Source organism: Melospiza georgiana, chromosome 8 (genome assembly GCF_028018845.1).
Source record: "Melospiza georgiana isolate bMelGeo1 chromosome 8, bMelGeo1.pri, whole genome shotgun sequence".
Lineage (NCBI taxonomy): Eukaryota > Metazoa > Chordata > Aves > Passeriformes > Passerellidae > Melospiza > Melospiza georgiana.
In genome coordinates this window covers 9,089,408-9,110,702 of record NC_080437.1, presented here as the reverse complement: position 1 = coordinate 9,110,702, position 21,295 = coordinate 9,089,408, and the positions used below count along the sequence as shown (strand labels likewise).

The 21,295-nt window shown below is 39.5% G+C and overlaps 1 protein-coding gene across 3 annotated transcripts in view; it reads left to right on the top strand.

Annotated features, from left to right (window-relative positions):
* Positions 1–21,295, top strand: part of PHYHIPL (phytanoyl-CoA 2-hydroxylase interacting protein like) — a 54,659-nt gene that overhangs the window by 23,585 nt on the left and 9,779 nt on the right. For all 3 annotated transcript variants that reach the window (XM_058029109.1, XM_058029108.1, XM_058029107.1), the window contains exon 2: positions 20,029–20,225. In XM_058029109.1, the coding sequence (XP_057885092.1) occupies positions 20,061–20,225 (165 nt within the window). In that variant the 5' untranslated portion in view covers positions 20,029–20,060. The remainder of the gene's footprint in view (positions 1–20,028; positions 20,226–21,295) is intronic.

Genomic DNA, 21,295 nt, shown 5'->3' with positions numbered 1-21,295 from the left:
CCCTCCCGCCGCTGCCGCCACCCTCCTGCCATTGAGAACAAAAGAAAAAGAGAAGGTTGCACCTTGCTGGAGGGAAGGGAGGGAAAACCGCCGCTCCCTAAGCCGTGCCTGGCGTTGCGGCGCGATCACCCCGGGCAAGCCTGATGCACAACCCTGCCCCTGCCAGGAATGGACGCTGGGGCTTGTTCTGGGAGAGGCAGCCACGGGAGCCAGAGCCCGAGCTGCGGAGAGTCCGGAGCTAGGGATGGGGTAGCGGCCCTGGTGGGGTTTTATTGCCCGCGGTCTCCAAAGTCCTTTGTATTCCAGCGCAATTGCCGTGCTTCAGGTAGACGGGCGGCTGTGCCGGCTGCCGTGGGCAAGCGGCCAGACTTGTTGCCGGTCCCTCGTGAGAGCCATGAGGCGGCGAGCGGACCGAGCCTGGGGCTCGCAAGATGGGGCTCGGGGGGAGACCGAGCGGGAGGCGGTTCAGCACCGCGGACAGCACCGCACCGACGGGCCCGGAGCCCCGAGCTCCGAGCCCCGAGCCGCGCTCCGCCGCGCCGCGCCTGGCGCCCGCACCGCCGCCGGAGACCGCAGTGCCCTGGGGACGGCGGCTGTCAGCCCGGCCGCCCGTCTGTTCCCCGGCAGGCACGCGAAGTTTGGTTCCACACTAGCAGGGGCGGGTGTTAAAGGTTGTCTGTGTTGAAGCAAGCAGATAAATGTCAGGTGGTGACGGGGGACAGCCAAAACAAGTGTACGTGCTCGAAGCGACGCTGACGGCTGACTAGGGGAGAAGAGAGACATGTCGTTTGTACCCAACTGTGACTGACAAAACTAAACAGACTCGCTGGCTGTCAAACAATGAACTAATATTTTTTTCGTAGAGTAGTATATCATTTTTTTCTCATGTATCAGAAAATTTCTATCTTGTCGTTTCACATCGAATTATTAAAAATCACTTCTCATTCTTGGATGCAAATTGTGCTTTGGGTGTGGAATTTGTAACCTAGTAAATGTACCAAGGAATGGGGATACTGTATCAGTGACTGATACGGCTGAATTAATGAAACTCTTTCCTTGTGGTGAGCATATTTTTGGAGCACAAGAGTTAAAGCTGATGGCTATAGAGAGTCAGGCCAGTTTTCTCTGTTATTTTTTACAAATTGGCATTAAATACTTCACTTTTTTGACCTAGGTAGACTCTAAGACCATTTAAGACTCAGGCCATTTAATAACCTGAATTTTTGTAAGCTCTTATTTTTTCTTGTAATATTCGGGGGAGGGGGAAAAAAGGTAAGGCATTGAACATCATATCAGTATCAGCTTTTTATCAGTATTATTTTTTTAGCTACATTAGAATTTCTTGGATTTTTTTTCTTTCAATGTTGGAATTATGACATATGCACTTCCATCCATTCATGCCTAACTCACAGGAAGCTGAACTATGTTTATAGTAGTGGAGATTACACTGGGTTTTCCACATATATTCCTTTTAATTAATAGTAGATATAATTAAAAATAGTTAAATTATGCAATCTTTCATATCTGTGTACCCTAAGTAATTGTAGTGAAGTAGCCCATGTTAATCATGACAAACTCTATTTGCATCAACACACAATAGAAAAGGATTGCTTGATTCCTATGGATTAATGTCATATAGACCAGCAAATGGAAAAATGTAGTATTTTTGTTTCAGTTCCTTTTTGGTTAGACTCGAAAACAACAACTTTCCTGTAGATGTGGCTTTACAAACTAACCTTCATCAAGCAAGCTGCCATCATCCAGGGCTGCTCCTCAATGCATGTCTGAATTTCCACAGGAGCTGCGTGTGTTGGGGATGGCAGGGAAACAACTCAGTGCCTCAGTTGGCACAGGGCTGCTCTTGAGCATACTCCAATATTTCCTACAGGTGGCACTTATGCATCAAAAAGCTTGTTTTAATGGAAACACTAAACAAGGAAGCAAAGGTTAGGGCTTTCATCTTTGAGACAAGTGTACAGATGTACACACCATACGTTTAGATCTCTGCACATGGGTACATTTGTATTATAAATACTTTCAATTTATTTTAAGGTATCTTTGTTGAAAAGGGTGATGTTCTTAAGGTGATTGGCTTCATTGAGGTCCAACAAAGTCTTGTGATAAATAGCAACGTATTGCACATAGTAAATTATAATCATGCTAGATTTTCATATTCTGAAAATGTCCTTGGTCTTTAAGCTGTACTAACTGGAAAGACAGCCAGTGAAACCATAACATTATACATCCAACTATGACAAATTCTGCAATGCACTTAGTTGGAATTGCAAGCACTGCTGCAGTAGAAACATAAGCAGTAATGAAAAATTTATGTAGCTAGCAAAATATTTTTCTTATTTTCTAAGACAAGAGGATTAATATTGAGATGTTTTGTATTCAGCAAACTGGGTTATACCTTCTGTGAAGGTTTATACAGGAGCCACAAATCTAGAAATTGGAGTAAGCAATTAATAATATCATGGCAGTACATCTTTTTTTGGATTTTTTTTTCTGGGTTTCTTTCAGTGTTGCTTTTTCAGTCATTGTCATCTTTCTTAACAAATCAAAGCAATTTAAAAACATACAAATGTTAAATAAGAGATAAGAAATATATGCACTTTGGAAATTTTTTTTTAGATAAAAACTCCTGATAAGATTTGGTTCAACGTGAATGCAATATTGCAAATCCATTTATGAGCTGTTATTTTCAAAGGCATCTTGCATTATTTGCTCCTGTTCTTTTACATGGGTCTAATAGCACAGCTCAGTCTGATGCACAGTCTAACCTGTAGCTCCTCAGAACTCTCTTGAACTCATTCTGTGTATAGCAAAAAGTGTAGCATTTGTTATTTTTCTTTGACTTATTTAAACATTGTAGCCATACTTCTGTAAGCTTAGGCTAGGAATGAATGTTTAATCAGTGCTGAACATTCTGTTGACCTTTTTATAAAATTTGTATTAGTCTTACCTGGAGATTAAACCTTGAGTAGATGAATGGATATCTTTTGTGTGATAAGCATGCCAATGCTATAGAAATATAGCTGATGTCAGAAAGTCTTGGGGAAAAGCAAGCTTTTCCTAGGCTTGGTAGAACAGTCTTGGATGTCGGCAGCTGAATGTCCCGAAGCTCCTCTGTGGCTGTGCTCCCCCTACAGACGATGCACCGTGACTGTGGGTCCCACCGTCATCCACTGCCCTGCCCTTCCTTGGCACAGGCAGAGGGAAAGCAGGAGACACCGACACAAATGACACCTGTCAGAATGCAGAAAGGAGAGAAGCACAGAAACAAACCTTCAAAGAGGATGCTGGAACTTGGGGCATGTAGATGAGGGAGTGAGGCAAGGAAACGGCTCCTGGGGGTGCTAACAGACAGCAGGGGCTGGTTAAGGGGGGAAGAACAAGAAAGACTTGCAAGATGGGGATTAGGTTAAATGGGAATTGTACAAAATAACCCAGAATGGGAAAAGAAGATAAAGGAGCAAGGATGGCAGTCCAAGTTGAGGCAGCATGCTCAGGGAAGTAAAGCTGGGGCTGGGGAGGGAAGTGCGGGCATGTTCACTCAGATTCATTTGAAGAATGAGGAAGTACAAGATGGGGTTACTGGGCAGTTTGGACCACAGAGCTCAGGAGTAAAGGAATGAAACTAGGACTTGCTGAGCAGAGAGACTGGCACTGAAAGGACAGCCTTAGGAATGAAGAACAAGACTGTTGAAGTGTGACTGGGAAAGAAGAAGGAAGAGGGGCAGGAAGAAGTTCAAGGAACAGGACAGAAGAGGGCATGCTTTGGTGTGACTACCAGAGAAGGGTCAAGGTGTATCAGTGCATGACATCTTCCAAAGTCACACAGGACCCCAAGATGACAAATTCTCCTTGTGCATTTGCCAGCAGAGAGGGATGCCATGGAGTACTCAGAGTCAATGGCTGCTGCTCACTTCTGTGAGAGTAGGACTTTAAAAATAAGGCTTTGAAGAGAACATCAAGCACATTAAGTAATTTTCCTGTGCCTTAGTTTTCCATGTGTATAATGGAAGCATACTGCTGCCTCCCCTCACAGCAATGTTTTCAAAATAAACTAATGAATGTTTGTTAATCAGACAGACGCTGTAGTAGCCTGGAAAACCCATGAGGTGCATGGAAAAACCCATGATGAAATTCATAATTTTGTCTTCAGAGAAGAATATGAATAATGTGTAGCAAATAAGTCCTGGGACTACGCATTGAACAAAAGCAACTGGCTGTTACAAGAAAAATAGTTCATTATGAAGGCACTATTCATTATGTATGCTGAATGAATCAGAATTTATGTGGAAAAATTAGTACGTAATCATGCAGTTAAAGGCTATATCATAATCTAAACAAAGTGTCCAATGTAAGGTTATTCAAGTGTGCTTCATTCTGGTAATTTCTAAGCATTGATGGCTTGAGCTATACAATCTCACTAATGTGCTTTTACACTTTGCCTTATATATTTGAAGATAGGAATCAGGATCAGAGCTGGAACTGGTGTCTTAGCCAGATTCAATCAATTTCATCACCTTCCAAACACTTGGCACCATCACAACTGTTTAGTCTACCAGGCTTGTATAAAAACATTACATCATATAAGCTAAGGTGTCATTTCTTGTTTATGTAAACAGCTTGCATCTTTGGCTCCTCATGTTATTTGAGTATGTCTCATGTTTTCTGATTTATTTCAGGAATTTATTACCATGCTAGATTTATTGGAGGATTCAGAAATATTTTTCTGGAGTTCATTAATTTTGGTTTACATTGCCATATTGTGTACACATTCACCTTTCAAACAGAAGGGATAAAGTGGCACCATCCAGTCTCTGGATGCAATCTTCAAATCCCCTTTTTGGCATTATGGAGCAAGGTCTCTGCTATTTCTGAAATGTCATCATGCATGTCTGAGAGATGGGAAAAAATCAAATATCTAGGTAGACTCCCACATGAGGGACAACTGAGAGATCCAAATTTCACAGCAATTCTTAGTGTCCTGAAGCTTTGTTGTTGAATAGTTTTGTTAGTTTTTTTTTAAAACTATGACAGTTCTGAGCACAGTTCATATTTTCTACATCCAGCATAAAAGAGAAGTGCTTGTACTTGTGATATTTTAATATGACACAAAATTCAGGGTTATGCTTATTTTTGGTCTGTTCCTCTCCCTGGCTGCAAATCTGAAGATTTAAATTCAGTGATATATTTCTTCCATAAAATTATGTCTAACCTGGCTGAACTTGAGCATTGTGATTTTTGATATATTTTTTTTATGACAAATGATAATTCTGCTTCAAGTAGGACTTAACATCTAGTGCATCACTTCAAAAGCTCTCTTGCTGCAAAGAAAAATGCTAATTAATGTTTTAGCTTTACATTCTTTCTAGAGACTAAGATTTCATATATTCCTCATTGTTAGAACAGAAAAATACTAAATGGAGCAACAAGTCTTCATGAATGATCTTTAGAGTTGTGGAAGAGAAGAAGACTAATGATTTGCCTGTTTTCCACTTCAGCAAGTATTTCATCCTGTCTTGGTTTATATCATAAGTAATGATGTCACTAAGTAGCAAGGCTTTGCTGGAAACTGGCTATTCAACATCCCGGTGTCAAGAAATGTAGTCATCCAAATTCTTCCTTTATATTAATGAATTTTTGGGATTATTTTCCTTCCTTCTTCCTTCTCATCTTCTTTTAGAGCTTTATGATGCCCAAACCTACATTATTGATTATGATTTTATCAGTTATTTTTTCTGGCAATGACCAAGTTGTATATTATAAGCTGTTTATGTTTTGCCTGCCATTCTATTTCACCTCCTTTTCATTCAATTATTCTTTCCTGCAACTCCATGGGATCCTTTATAAAGCTACTGAAATGCTTGATGTGTAATTATGCTAGATTCACCTACAGAATCCCTGTTCTTTCCCAGTGCTGATATTGCTAGCTTGAAACTCAAACATATAATATAGCTTTTGTAGTTAATTTCAAGTCAATTTTACACTTAAAGCATTTTAATCATCACTGTCTCCTGTGTATGTTCCTTCTTCTTTGTATTCATTTCAGATTAGAGATCCCAGATGCATTCTTTTATTTATTCTGTAACAGAATCCACTGGAGCACTTCCTGCCTGTGCTTGTAAGCCATCTTGTGCTTGCAGCTCCTTCTGTTTAAGGTTGTCCTCAATACAAAAATGTGATCTCTCTTTAGATCATTCACAGACACAAAGCCTGGAACCAGGCCCTGTGGTACCCCAGTGGGCATGTGAGCTCCTTCCTTGTTTTCCCATATGTCAGTCTCACCTCTGCCAGCCCTGCTTCAGTCCTGCAGATCAGCAGCTCTCAGTGAGTACAAGGGCAGGAGGAATCATTTAGGGAGAGAAATTCTAACCCCTCCAGCATCTGAGAAGCAGGCCCCTAGAAGAAGAAGCTGAGCCCACCCCTCACTTAAAATTTCATATATCTTCTGCAAATCTCAAAGACTGAGCTGTTTTTATTGAGGAAGAGTTAAACCATTACTATCTGATTCATTTATTTCATCTTTCATCTTAAACTAGATTTTTCTATTCTACTAGCAATTTTCTTCTCAGCCTGCTAATCTGGTGGCTCTGTCACCTCTTGTGAGAGATGTTCTGAACTTATGTTTCCAAATTCCTGCCATTCTGCCTGTATGATCTGGGTCAGAGTACACTCAGAAAGCCAATTCAGTCTTTCCAACAGCTTCTCAATGAGGTTCCTGGTACCAAAACCATAGATTCTAGAATAGGCAGAGAATCCCTTCTGTCATGTGAGGTGTGTTGAGGAAAGACTCTATCATATTCTTATTTAGATTTCTCTAGTATTTCATCATTGATTTTTGAATGGGTTCCAGTCAGGCATTGTTGTGTTCTGTTGTCTCCAAAGCCTTGCTGAAGCCTGTCTTCCTGACCTTGGTTTTTCATAGTGGGACTTCTCTGCCTGATTAGTTTTCCATTTTTTCCCCTAGAATCTAGAAAGGTCTCCTTGTTTACCCATTCCTTGTAATTTCCTGCATCTTTTATTGTTCATGGCTTCTAAACAGCAGGTTTGAAGGCTGTGCCTTTTCTGAATAAGGTAGATTTCAGTCCCCTTGTGCTGCTGAAGTAGTGGTGTTATCTTCCACCCTGACTGAGGAGGTAATCTTTAAAACTCCTCCCAGTCTGAGTTTTTCTTAGACCATTCAGGACAGTAGGTACATCTTCTGTTCTGCCAGCATGTGTGGCCTTTCGTGCTTTTTGTGACCTGAAGGCTATATTTAATTCTGGCTGAATGCAGAATTAGACATGCTTAAACTATGTCTTCTGTTCTCTTTTGACAGAATTTTTCAGCATTTTTCTTGCAGACCACTTTCTTCAAAAGTTTGTAAACATATCTGGAGAAACAGTACTAACACTTCCAGTACAGGATATGTGTATAAAATACGTCACTGCTATAGAAAAGTACAACAAAGACAGTGTTTAGGCAGTTGGAACTAAAGAAAACTCTGCTCCAGAATCACTTTGTGTGATTTCTTCACTAGGGTTTGTTCCACAGTGGAGCATTCTTTATTTGACCTTGAAATGTTTTCCTTCAGCACAGAAGATTTGCTCAGAATTCATTGTAGCGCTTGTAACCGAATCAGTTTTCACAGTGGTGTTTGTAGCTGAATCATTAGTCAGTTTTGTTTTATTGTTCTCTGAGTGTTCTTGTTTGATTTCTGCTTGAATGAACAAGGTGTTTTGCATGAATGTTTCCAAAAGCAATGATTAGCTGTACTGTTTTCATAACCTAACAAGTGTTCCTCTGAGTCTTGACAGGTGTAGCTGCTGCCAAGAATGGGAGGCCTTAAAATTAGTTTGGTGTTGCTCTTTCATTCCTGCAGAGTGACAGAAAGTATTATCAGGGTTGCACTCCTAGTTCCACGTGGAGTGGAATCTGGAGTTTATTTCTTCGATATTGGAGAAAGTCATTCCCAGCTGGCAGCTCTAGGAGAAGCAGAGTTGAAGGAATTGCAGTATTAACCTTTGTATATCCAAGCACTCTTCTTAGGAGAATTCTTTGGTTTGCAATGATCTGAAACAACCCATAAATTTATTTCCTGAGCTATTCCGTTGACTTCAGTAAGAGTTTGTGTAAAAAACAATTTGCATTCATAATGTGGCATGATTAAGATCTTACAAGTGCTGTATTTTCCTAGTCTTTGGTGTGTGTGTTCTAGCTTATTTCATACAGATAGGCATCTCATTTGGAGTTTGTCTCTATAGGTTGCAGTTTGTCTGAATTTACTCTGTCTTTTTTTATAAGATAGATTTTTATACTTGTTTATATATTTAACCTGTATTTATAATCTGCATTTAACTTCCGGCTAGAAAGAACACTTTTAAAAGATTATTCTTTTAAAGCATTTTTTTACAGTTCACTTCTATGTGTACTCATAGTCAGAAACATTTGGACTTCAAAACAAGCAGGATTAAAAGATGTTAAAAGGCTCTTTCAGTCTTGGCCAGCTGTAAGTTCTAGTGTACAAGTATCTGTGGAGTGACTCATGCTGTGTTGTTCTTTTTAATGCAACTTATGTAAAGGGAAATTATATGTGGGTTTATATAAAGGAAGGGATAAAATTAAACACAGGGTGTGCAGCAGATTGTATTTTCTAATGCTACTAAGGAACATCTTCCATGTGACAACATAAGGTAAATACTATGTACTTACACTTTTGTGATGAACTTTATGCTGGTAGCTTAATATAGATGTTGAGTAGAAAGCATGTGATTTTCAGAGCACTGCTTCTGATGAACTTCTAGTCTTTACACCTCCAGTGTAATTCCAAGACATATCTCTAAATATGGATTATGTTCCATATTTCACAGGAACTGAAAATCCTCTCAGGCTGCTGACTGATTCCAGTAGATCACAGGGAATTTATGTCCCTCTTGTGTGGAACATACTGGAATTTTAGGCCATGTTACCTGTGCTGTGATGACACAGTTACCACCTTACTCCTCATGAAAGGACAGGTTTGGGCAGTAAGATTTCTCATGGCATTTATTGTGATTGTCTCACCTCTGCCCATGTGTAGATGTTGCTTTCTTTCCCCCATAGATGGAGGCACCTGAAACTCTGACTACAGTTCTTTGTTTGCTCTGTCTGTGAACAGCTCTGTGCCATGCTTTGGGAGCCTGACACAAAGAATGTGTCGCTTCTGTACTTCTCTTTGTCACTGTTTAGGTAGCATGGAGTTGTTAAATCATGCTTGATATCCAGGGATCTGAGTAGAACAGCCTTTCTAGAGCATGAGAGTTTAATTTCAGGTTTTGTGGCACATCAGGTAGCCAGGTGGCCCAGCAGGGCTTGTGTGGTAGGAACATATCTAGTGCTCTGCTTTCTCACAACTGGACAAGTGCAGGGAAGACAGAACCATGATCTCCATGTGTAGTCATTCTCCTTTTTCTATTTTTGTATATTCTGTACTGCTCAGCTGCTTTCTGTGTTGCTTCCTCGAGCAGACCATCAGGGAGCCCCCCAGGCTGCCTGGTGGGGCTGTCAGCCCTGGTGCAAGCATGCAGTGCTGGAGATGGAAGCCAGAGAGGGAAACGAAATCCTTCAGTGTATCTCAGTATGCTTATTAGATTAGCTCATATGGTAGGGAGTGGGAACTGGAAAGCATTCCTTGAGATGCTTTTAAATGCTCTAAATCCAAAAGATGAAAAACTAATCTAAATATGAATTCTTTTTAAGTACCATACCCAAGGGAACTTGTTTAGCATTGTGAATTTGTAGAAGGTTGTGCAGCTATTCCTCTATAGCTAATCAATTTTTGTCTTGTCTTGATCATGATTGGGGCCATTGTTGCAGTCCAATGGCTGTTGATAGCCTGCATAATAAGACTACAGAAAAATTTATAATGGAAATATTGTAAGTATCCAACTGAGCTGTGCTTTTTTTAAGAGCAATTTGAGAGCTATTGAGGACCGTAGATTTGAATCTGATGTTTTTGGAATTGTTGTAGGTTTCTTTTAACTTAATTACATCAAAACTTTGCTTTGAGTTTTGTCCTCCCCATTAGACGATTTTCATTAGGTGATCTACAGGAGAGTTCTGTCACAAATGCCATCAGGACAGGAAGCTGATGAGCTACGGCTGAGACTTTTAATAAATATGCATGGTCAGTATGCTATACTGTGTCTGAGTGAGGGGTAAATTCCAGTGTGGTGAAGACTCTGCTGAAAGATTTCTTTTGGCTACAATATTCATAACTATGTCATCTTTATATTCTAGTAACAGTGAAAAGCTTCACCTCATTGCAGCCTTCCTCTTGATAAGGAGTATTTAGCAGGATCCTCTCATTTCTGCATGCTTGCCTGCCTTAATGAAACTGGCAGCAACCTATGTGATCTGTGAGCTCTCTGCTCTTGTCAGAGGTTCAGAAGTTAGAAACAGTCAACCAGTGGCAGGCCTGCATCTAAAGGCCTTGGCAATGCTTAGTTTCCCTAGGAAACCAGCTAAAAATGAAACAGAACAACTCCTGCCAAAGAAGGACTCTCAAAACCCCTATATCCTTTATTTCTTAGGGCCTGAGAGAAAGTCTGAAATGGGCATACAATTCTGAAACGTGCATACAATTTAAATGTAAAATAGAACAGTACAAGTTACAAAGTAGAATTTCCTGAACTATTGTGAATATGTAATACATTTCAAATCACAGCTAAAAAGCACAAACTGGTGTAAACCAGAGCCAAATCCCATTCCTTACAGGAGATGTGTGTAAAAAGCACCCAGCAATTGCCAGTGCACTGAAGTAAAGAAATGCTCATTGATGCTGCAGACTGCCAAGGGTACCCAGAGAGTTACAAAAGCCCACTCATGCTGAGCACCCTACTTTCCCAAGGAAAATGCTTAGTAAAACTATGTTCCCCAGCCTTGAGTTCTCTCTGCTGCCCTTCAAGGGATGAGTTTTGCCTTTCTGTCTGGGCTTCCCTTTGGTGAAAGGAAGGGGACTTTAAATGAAAAAATCCTTTTGTGATCAAGGCGCTTGCAGTTTCAGGGAAGCTGGCAGGTCACATTAAAGCTCATGTGAATACAAGGCTGCCTCATCTTGCTAGATTTGAACTCACATGACTCAACTTGAAGTAGAGAACACGTTTTTGGTTTAGATGAAGACACAGCTGCAGTAAATGGCACAAGTTGTTGCCAGCCAAAGAATGAGGTAAACCAATGTGAATGAGGTTCACAGTAATAAACTAAAATGGAACTGTTTGTCTCTCTCCTTTGTTTAGTGACGTGTGGAGGCACAAATCATGAAAGGCCAGTCACTTCTCTAATACACAGTTAATATTAAAAGCAATGGAAAACTAAGGGCAATGCTTTGCCTCAATTTCACTGTCAGCTGAAGAGCACTGGAGCAATTAGGCCAGTGACCCTGAGCAGTGTCACTTGGATCGGAATCTGGCCCCAAGCAACTTGTCTGGGGTCACACAGTCAGAGCCTTCATCTGAGATCTGTTTTCCTTTGTTTTTAGTCCTGGAGACATAGGCAGTCCCACAGTCTCAGACACAGCTGTACATTTTATTCACCAGAAGAGACAAACCTCATGCCATTAAAAGCTTTGTGTCCCTTCCTGCTCCAAAATCTGCTCCTTTAGGAATCAACAGGGTGGGAGTGTGCTGAAAAATTTTATTCCAATTTTCAGCAGAACAGCACTGAGATAGCATCCTTACAAAAATACACCACAAAATGGGCCTGCAGTCTGAAGTGTGGTCAGAATTTCACATTGGCTAGATAATAATAGAGATCTGAATGAAGAGCATATGATAGGTTGATCTGGGAGAGATTTTGTAGTAGTTTCCAACATACTTACTTTCCAAGTTTGGAATTCTGGATGACTGTAGGTAAGCATTAAACTCAAATACTAGTTGTATATGTAAAGACTGAAAAGTTAATTTTAACTTTTAAATGGCATTTAAATTAAGTAAGATGGTGGTTTAGAGCCTTTTACATCCCTTGTTACCTTCTTTCCCTTTCAGCAACTGAGAAATGCACATTTTAATTAAAATTTGTTTTTCAAATGTATCTTGTAGCCAGCACATGCTGAGAAGAGCCACTTAGCACCCATGTACTGGAGGCTTGCTGTGCTGAACAAAATGGGAGTGTTTAATTAGGAGGAAATACTGTGGTGGCTTAGTGTTTGTGGCCTGCAATAATGATGTCCTTTTTGGTTTCAAGAAGACAGAATTGCCCTTGCCTGGCTCTGATGGCAGAGCCATGAAAAACAATGGTTTGCTAGTAGATTTTTTTTTTTTTTTTTTTTTGCATACTGCAACTCTCCTTTCACAGAAGGTCATAGAGAAGTTTGTTTAGCTTTACATGACAAGGTACAGTAAAAAATGAAGCCATGTTTAGTAAAAGCAGGCTGAGAACGTTAGAGGGAACTGGGTATAAATTGTTTTGCATACAGGAGTCACTCGGCAGCCAGATGAGGAGCAAGATGCTGATGGATGGTGGTGACATTTGCACTCAGCTTGTCTGGCCAATTCAGTTTGTTTGGGTTTGGAATTCATGGGTCATACAAGGAGATCCCAGCACTTCTCAGCTCTCCACCCAGGGATTTGGTCAGTCCTTAGAGGATGGTAGGGTCAAAGGATCTCAGTAGATCTCCAAATCTTAGATACAGGGGAGAGTTGTCCTCACAGGATGGATGGCAGTTTAATCTTCTAGCCTAAGCAATTTTTCAGTCTTACAGGTTTCCTAGTGCTTAGTGAAGAAAAATGTGCCTACCTCATTATTTACAGCCTTTCAGTTGCATATTTCCATCTGAAAATTAAAGTCCTCCTTTTTTATATTTTCTCCATTTATTTTTGACACAGTGAGAACTAAATTTTATATGAAGCTGTGTGTGTTTAGATTAACATATTACTGTGTTAACCCTTGTAATAAAATTGCAAAAAGAAAAGAGGAAAAAATTCAATAATAAAGGCCCAACCTTGTGGGACATAAAGTACTTTATAAAGGCATAGGGACCTCCATTTTTTTTACAAATATTCTTCAAAAAATATCTAATAGGAGTAAGGGGAACTCTAAAAAACGTAATTATATCAACAGAGACTTCATCTATTTCCATTTCAGTATTCAACTTTGGGGTTTGGCTGCTGTTGACATTCTGAAAATGTGGTTTAGTTTTGAATGAGTAAGGTATAAATATTAAATACTTCCAAGATGTCAAATAACTTCAGGATATCAAATAACAATTAAATCTCAGTGAAAGAATAAGGTCAGCCTTGCCAATTTAGCCATTGATCTGATTTGCAGTCAGGGTTTGTGTTATGCTTTGGGTTTGTGGAGTTTGTGTACATAGTGGTAACCATGTTTTCAGAAGTTCTTGAGTAACTCAGCTTAGATTCCATTGATTTCAATAAGACTTTTGCAAATAATTTAGCTATTTCTGAAGATGTTACTATTCATTACTTAAATTTTTGGTCTAAAGAAGGATAGGTCAAAAATCAAAGGAAGAATTGTTGCTGATTTAGACCATTTGGCTGATAGCATCAGAGGACAATGTACAGTGATATATCTGAATTTTCTCGTTGGTAATAGCAAGAGAGGAAACAATTATTTTGAGGAATTAGTTTAATGATGCAATTAAATACACTATTTATTTAAAATAAATTACAGTTATTAAATAATTTGTCTATAATTGAAGTTAGCAAGTTATAAATTCATCCACATTCAAGCTTTAATGGTCCTGAGATATTTGATTCTATCAATGCTTTCAGAAAAAATATTGGGGGAATAAATGATGTATTTGACACAGAAATTCATAAAAATTATTCTTGAAAAGTTTATCCCTTTTTAAGTATTAGTCAAAGGATATTTCTGAGTCAATGACACATAGATTTCTTTGCTAAGGAGTTCAGAAATTGACTGCAATGTAAAATGTAGTATTTATCCCCATGATTTTTCTTTTTTCTCTGGCAGAAATCTTGCAAATTGCTGGTGCATCATGAGAATCAGTCAAATTGACGAGTGTAATTTAGGAAATTATTATAAAGGGTAACTTCAGCTAGCTCTTAGCTTCTGTGACCTCCCTCTCTACTCTCTGAAAAGCATGGATTCCTCCAGGGCCAAGTTAAATGTGAGAGCTACCTGTAGGTACTCAGATTACCCCATCTAGGAATCTGCGTCTCTTCACTGGATGCAAAGTGAGCTTGAGGAGGCTCACTGCCCAGGGGGGATGTTTTGTCAGTATTTTTGTCTTTCTTAGCATAGGAAAAGTATTAGCTGTTTCCATAATAGTCTGGAAAATTCATATATGTACATATATATAAATTCATGTATGTATTTTATGTACATGATATGAAAATTGTACCTAAACATCATTGCAAGCCATAGGTATAAAATCTTTTGGAGAATAGCCTTTGCTTTTGCATTAACAGATGCATATTTTGTATCAAAATTATTCCAGGTGTAATTCAAGATATCTATGGTCTTGTCACAGGAGTGAATATTGTTGGTTCTGTTCTTGTTACTCTTTCTGCTGTCATATTTAAGAAATATTTAGGTTTTAAATTTGACTTAGAAGGAATACGTATGGCCCAACAAATCCACTGTCGAGAATCTACTATCTATGCCAAAATTTATATTCCACAGAAATCTTATAATGTGACTATTTAATTTCTGCTTACTAATTATAGTAACCTTCTCTGTAAAGATACACTTAATTTCCTATTGAACATAATGTTGTATTCAGTGCCTGCTGAGAGAATGAGCTGTAAACCAAAGCCTTTCAGTGCTGATAGCATAACCACGTTCCAAAATGTGCCACGGTACCTTTGCTGGCTGCTGCTAGCTGTCAGGTTTGCCACTTGTGCCTTGTATATTCCCAGTGGTGTTGGTGCAACACACACATTTGAGGAAACAAAGCCCCTGAAGTCCCATCTGCTTTTGTCCAGGGGCATTTTGTTCAAATGAGCACCTGAGCTGGGTGGGTGATGGAGCACAGGGTTCACAGCCCACGGTTTCCCACGGGCACACATGGTCCCCCACTGCTGTGCTGCACCCCCAGCCTGCAGAGCAGGGCTGCAGGCCCCTGCTGACAGCAGGCACTGGGAAACCAGGCTTGGAGAGAGCAGGAGCTGGGAGCTGGGAGCCTGCACATCCCTGGCAGGCAGAGGCACAGGGAGGGATTGGGCTGCTGCTGATGGGAATCGCGGCGCCACTTGCGGAGTGCATTCATCCTCCGGGTGAGAAGGAGGAAGAATCGAGTCCTTTGTAAGGGGCTGAGACAAATTTTTCAGCACAGAAACCAGGCACTCCAGAGATTGCTCAGTGCTTTGTTTATGTGGGCACTCTCTGGGGGGCATTCTCAGCTGAAGAAGATGCCTGTACTGAAGGCACATTTGTACTCGCAGAGTCCAGTTGTGCTCTCTTTGGTTTGTGTGTGGAATATTCCTGCTGAAGTCAATGTCCTAGATTAGCAGGAAACAGATAAATTAAGCTGTTAAAACCATGTGATAAAACTGTATATGTACATTTCAAAGCCACTCAGTATAGATACACATATTAATTAAGTAATGCTTTATTCTTGAAACTATTTTTAAAAAGTATTGGACACAGTGCACATTTCGTACTAGAAAATGCACAGCAGTAGTATCAGACAATGGGGAGGAAATGAGGAGAAGGTTTAGAGGGGTTTATCCCTCTAACAGGATTTCTAGGGTCAGGCATTCTCTCTTCATCTAATTTAGGAATTAGTTTTATAAGGATACTTATTTAGAAAATATTCTTAAATATGCTTATATAAATATAAAAATCTCTATTGGGAGGTAGTTTACCAGGATTCTGGGGGAGAGAAGAGAGGTACTTTAGAATCGAGACTCTTCACTCATTTTTTTGTACATGAAAAGAGGCACAACAAAAACATCAACATTACTTCTGTGGTTATGGATAAAAAATTGAGCTTTGAAATAGAGTAACTATCCTAGAGAAGTGCACTTACATAGCCTAATAAATAACAGCCTTGATTTAATATTTGTTTGAATGTTGTTGCATTTGTATTTCCTCTGTGTGATTTCACTGTCTCTCTTGAACAAGGTGTTGCTGTGAACATTGAAATGTTGGTATTCAGGTTCATTATTAGCTTGATGGGGACATATTGTCCTGGCTCTGTAAAATAATTCTGTACAGCCAGCAGTTGGACTGGGAGCCATTCATTCCTCAGCACAGGAGGAAAATATGAGACTGTATTTTTGCTTAGTTAAATTTAAAGTAGCAACTCATATGTAATTTCCTGGCACTTCCCTGTCATTTTTGATAGTTATACAGAATGAAGTTTTCTCCCTTCTGTTGAATTTTTGAGGAAATTAAGTACCTTCTCAGTAAATTGGAGAATTGACTCTCAATTACACACTTAAATATTGTCAGTCTATATTAGATTTCTGTAATTACAATATTTTATCTCTATAGATCTGATATATAACCTATCCATTGAATTATCAAGACAAGTAAATGTAGAAACTTTTGTATTTCATAAAGTTTAAGGGTTTCTCTGTTCATGTTATGGGAGTTCCTGTTTGTAAGTGAGTTGTTCTCAGTTGTTAGCATCCACGTCTATAAGAGGATTTCTTATGTCATGGTACCTAAGACATGTGTGCTCTTAGACACTGATCCCCTCTCATCAAACATTTCTTCTTCAAAATACCATAGCTAATATCTCTCATTGTATTGAAAATATTACCTTGAGAAAGCCACATTCTGATTTCGCCAGTGCATGCATTTTAAAATCTGAATAAGGTGAGATTTGTTTTTCAAATGTGATTCATGATATAAAATTCTGTTTGGCCTTTAGTGTGTTTATTACATGTGCTGTTGGTATCTATCTATTTATCTGTATCTATCTATCTGTCTATAAACCTAAACTTTCAGGGTCTCAGAAATTGCTTCTCATCCTCATCTACACATACTTTGATTTTCAGAGATCTTCCCAGAATGCTTTAAGAATCTAGCATTAGCTTTTAATTTTGTACTTTGTGAGTACAGTCTCACTTATTTCTGGCTCATGAACCTGAGTCACGTTTCCCTCGTCACATTGCTGGGTTTTCATGGAGCTGACAGCTCACAGAAGTAGCTGCAGGAGTTAATGTCTTGTGTGTGTTCCCAGACACTACACCCAGCACTTGGTGCACCCTCTCCTGCATGGCAGCAGCCCCAGTGAGGGAAATTACATCAGTGTAGGGGAATATTGTGGTGGCACACAGATATTGTGGTCACCATGGTTCCACTGACTTTCCTCCCAGTCACTGCTTGTGGGGTATCATCAGGGCTTTCCTGTGCTTTTGTCTTTCCCAGTTCATTCAGTGGCTTCTGGATGTCTCACACACCATAAAAAATTGCAGCAACCCAGAGGCTGCTTTGAGGTGCTTGGATGCAAACTGACATGGTTTGGGTGAACAGAGCAATCACTGCTGAATCTGGGCTTTCTTTTTTGTAGCAAACTTTCAGTCCTGGGGAAAAGGGCAGTGTTAGAGATGGAGGTTCTCCAGGAGCTTGGCATGTTAGGTGAGCTTAGATTCCTTTGTGGTCTTCATACTTCCCTAAAATACGTGTGTTGTATCACCTAGTTTTCTGTCTAAGCACTACCCTACCCCTAACCCAGCACCATGGGATTCCAGATCACAAGATATAGGAGCAGCAAAGTTGGGGCCCTGCTGGGATAGCCTTGGTGTGCCTTTAGCCCCAGTTTTCCTGAAACTGCAGGCTCTTTGACTCTTTCAACCCTAACCCCTACCCTAACGCTAAAAATTACCTGGAGATATTCTGCTTGACATTTACTTACAGCTATTTATTCAAAAGCAAAGAAATTAAAAGGAATGGGAGTGCAAATATCTGAAGATGTGTGCCAGATATTAATACTAACAGAAAATGATATCTATTTCCAGAAGCACTTTTGCTCTTTGCCACTGGTGTTCTCCAGAATGTTTCTTTCTCCCTGTTAGTTTTTGTCACTGGTCATTACTCCTTTGCACATGTCCTGAGGCTGAAACTACCTTGGCTGTTTGTAACACAGCTCAGGCCCTGGGTATGGAATACAAAGGCTCATTTTTAGGTTAATAATTTGCACATTGAGCTATTGTGGATTTATGGCTTGTATTTCCTGGCTGCATGTCTGTTTAGGGTCTGTGCAGTGTTCAGTGTCTCAGTCTGTCCAACTCTCCAGCTCTGAGAACCTCAGCATCCACACTCCATCTTCTACTTAAACACAGAGCCCTGCTCTTGGAAGAGCCAATCATATGAAGCCTTTTCAGTGGACCTGGCAGAGCTTTCAGTCATCTTTCAAATACAAATTGCTTGCAAAGGAAAGCAGTGCCATTTTCTCCCTGCTGGCTTTCTGAAATGTCATGTTGGGAAAAGCACTTACCACGTCTTTCATACGAAGAGAAAGCTTTCAATAATGACTGGTATTTCTGAGTGTGTTGCAGCCAGTGCAGCTGTTGAAAATGTCACTGGGTATGGCACAAATAGGGGGCATTTTGAGCAAAACCATGCACTAACTGATTTTGGTATTAGTTGAAAAAGAAAAAAAAAAAAAAAAAGAGCAATAGGATGTTTGAAGAATAGACAACCTTTTAGATATAAATGCATAAAATAAGACAAAAATTGAAAAATAGTTTTATTAGTTCTTGAAGTCATCAGTAAAAATACATTATTCACAATACTAGCTGGAGATCTATGAATTTTGCAGAGTCTGTGATTGAATTTCACGTATCTATGAGCAGAATTTTGAGCAATCAGGCCAACAGTAATATTCCTGCATTGAAGTGCTGAAATAATTCTTTGGCAGAGTATGATGAGAGGCTGAAATGTTCCTAATGTGTTCCAAGTAAAGTTTTTACTTTTATTACTGCCCAAACACCTCTGAGTTCAGGTTTTTTTGTCATTTTTTATCAGTTATGATGAAAGTATAAATGCTATCTTTTTCTATAATTAGATGTGACTCTGAATAATTCTGGCAATGCATTGCCTCACATCCCTGCATGAGTTTCCCATCTTCATCATTTGGGAGCTTTCCTGAGTTTCTTACAGAGACTCTAGCTTTGATTCTATCTGTCCTTATCTATATTCAATTTTCATTTTTTTCTGTTCTGTTTCTTTACTTCTTCTCTTACATCATATAGATTTGTTAATTTTTTTACCCAGTATTTTTTCTCATCTTACTGGGTTGTTTTTTTTTGCATTTGTTCGCTTTTGACTTGAGGGTTATGTAAGTGCAAGAACACCTAACATTTCTGAATTCTAATGTTCATGGAATGTTTAACTATAAAATTGCCTTGGGAACTAAGGAGAGACCTAAATTTAGAACCAGTGATTCTTTTTGGGGTCAATGGTCATTTGTTCATCTCCCATATGTACTTAGAAAAGAACTTCCCAAGAAAACTGCAGGGTCTCAGCTGGAAAACTGGGAAGGATAAAAAACAGAAAATGAAGTTTGCTTGTGTGTTCCTTTTGCTGTGGCTCATCAAAGTGTTAATTGTTTCATTTCAAAGGAGTTGCTGTTTTAAATATGTGCTCATATGTGTATATGCATGCACCATCTATAAACCTTGCAGAGATTGGCTGTGTTTTGTACTTGAAGTGTGGTTTAAGGATGGATATGATTTCTGCTTGTGTTTAAGTGGCTGACAGATATGAATGGGGCCATTATGTTAACTGTGGGCATTGCTGGCTCCTTAACTGAACCTTGGAGCACTTGATAGCTTCAGGTGCTTTGTCCTGTCAGCCTGCAAGCACACACAGTGGAGATGGCAGCCACGCTGTGCACCATGTTATTAGTGCCTATTCACCTGAGGAATTTCATCCCTTTCCAATGCTTTCCATCACTGACACCCAGACTTGTGTAACTGTACCCCAGTGGCTGCTGGGGACCCCCTGTGAGAATTTGTGAGAGGCTGTTCAGGGATGTGCTGGTACTGTAGCACAGAAAAAAACTGAACTAATTGTCCTTATTTGGGTCCTTCACTGAACAAATTGTGCTTCTTTTCCATGCAGGGAATAAATCACAAGATAGTGGGATTGCAGAGATGGAGGAGCTTCCAGTCCCACACAACATCAAAATAAGTAACATCACATGTGACTCCTTCAAGATTTCTTGGGACATGGATTCTAAATCCAAGGATCGCATTACTCATTACTTCATCGATCTCAACAAGAAAGAAAACAAGAATTCCAACAAATTCAAACACAAGGTAATTTTCATTTAAAAATCAAGGCACAAATGCTTGATTTTAAACACATGAATCTCTGTTTTATTACCCTTTCAAAGCCAGGCCATGGGAAACAGGAACTGGATATCCAGCAAAGGTGGGTTATGATTAATCTGGTGGAATTTTAGTTTACCAAAGTACCTTCTCTGTCTCCAGCCCGTGTGCATGTACACAAAAATACATTGTTTCACAGAAAACTGCACATTACCTTTTCTGTTTCATTTGAAAGCATTTTTGGTACCTCTACAATGTAGTGCAAGACTGCCATTTTTATTCCTGACTGGTTCTTCATCATTATTTACAAAATGTGTGTATTCTCTGCCTGTCCTTATTCAGTGACAGACTCCTGAGAGCAACACATATCATTCTAACAGAAGAGCCACAAATTCTAATGCACTTCAGGAAGGCTTCCAGCAATTTTAGTTTGCAGCATTCAGCACTGTGACCTGAATATTCATCTGGCCTCTTTCCTCAAGCCTCTGGTGCAGGAACATATTGAAGGCATTGCAAGATCTGCAAATGCTTTACTTACCAAATCCAGCAAAATTTGCTTTGACCTCAGAACAGTTGAAATACTGAGATGTCTAGAGAAACATTGAGATAGAACATTCTTCAAATTTAAAAATTATGTTGGCATTGTCTAAAAGATAAGGTTTGCCAAGGCACAAATAACTGTCCAAACAAATGTAAGGGCTGTAATTTTCTCAGCACCTAAATAACTGTTGGTTTCTAAGCCAGTGAGATAAACAGAAGATATTGCCACCAATTTCTCTGAGGCTTTTTATTGTGAGAGTATTTTTCATGAGATTTCTGTTAATGGCAGGTGTATAATTTTCTTATTTGACCTTTTGTTGTTGTTGTTTTTGGTTGGAAGTAACATATGCAGTAAGAGTAATGAAAAATCACTTACTGTTTATTGAAATTGAGAATTTTACATTTTTGGCCATGTTGTTGCAGTTGCTAGGAACCAGTGTGTGAAGCACTACTAAACCTAATGTTATAATAGGCATGTATTATGCCCCATTTTTAATAGCAATAGCAAATAAAATAGG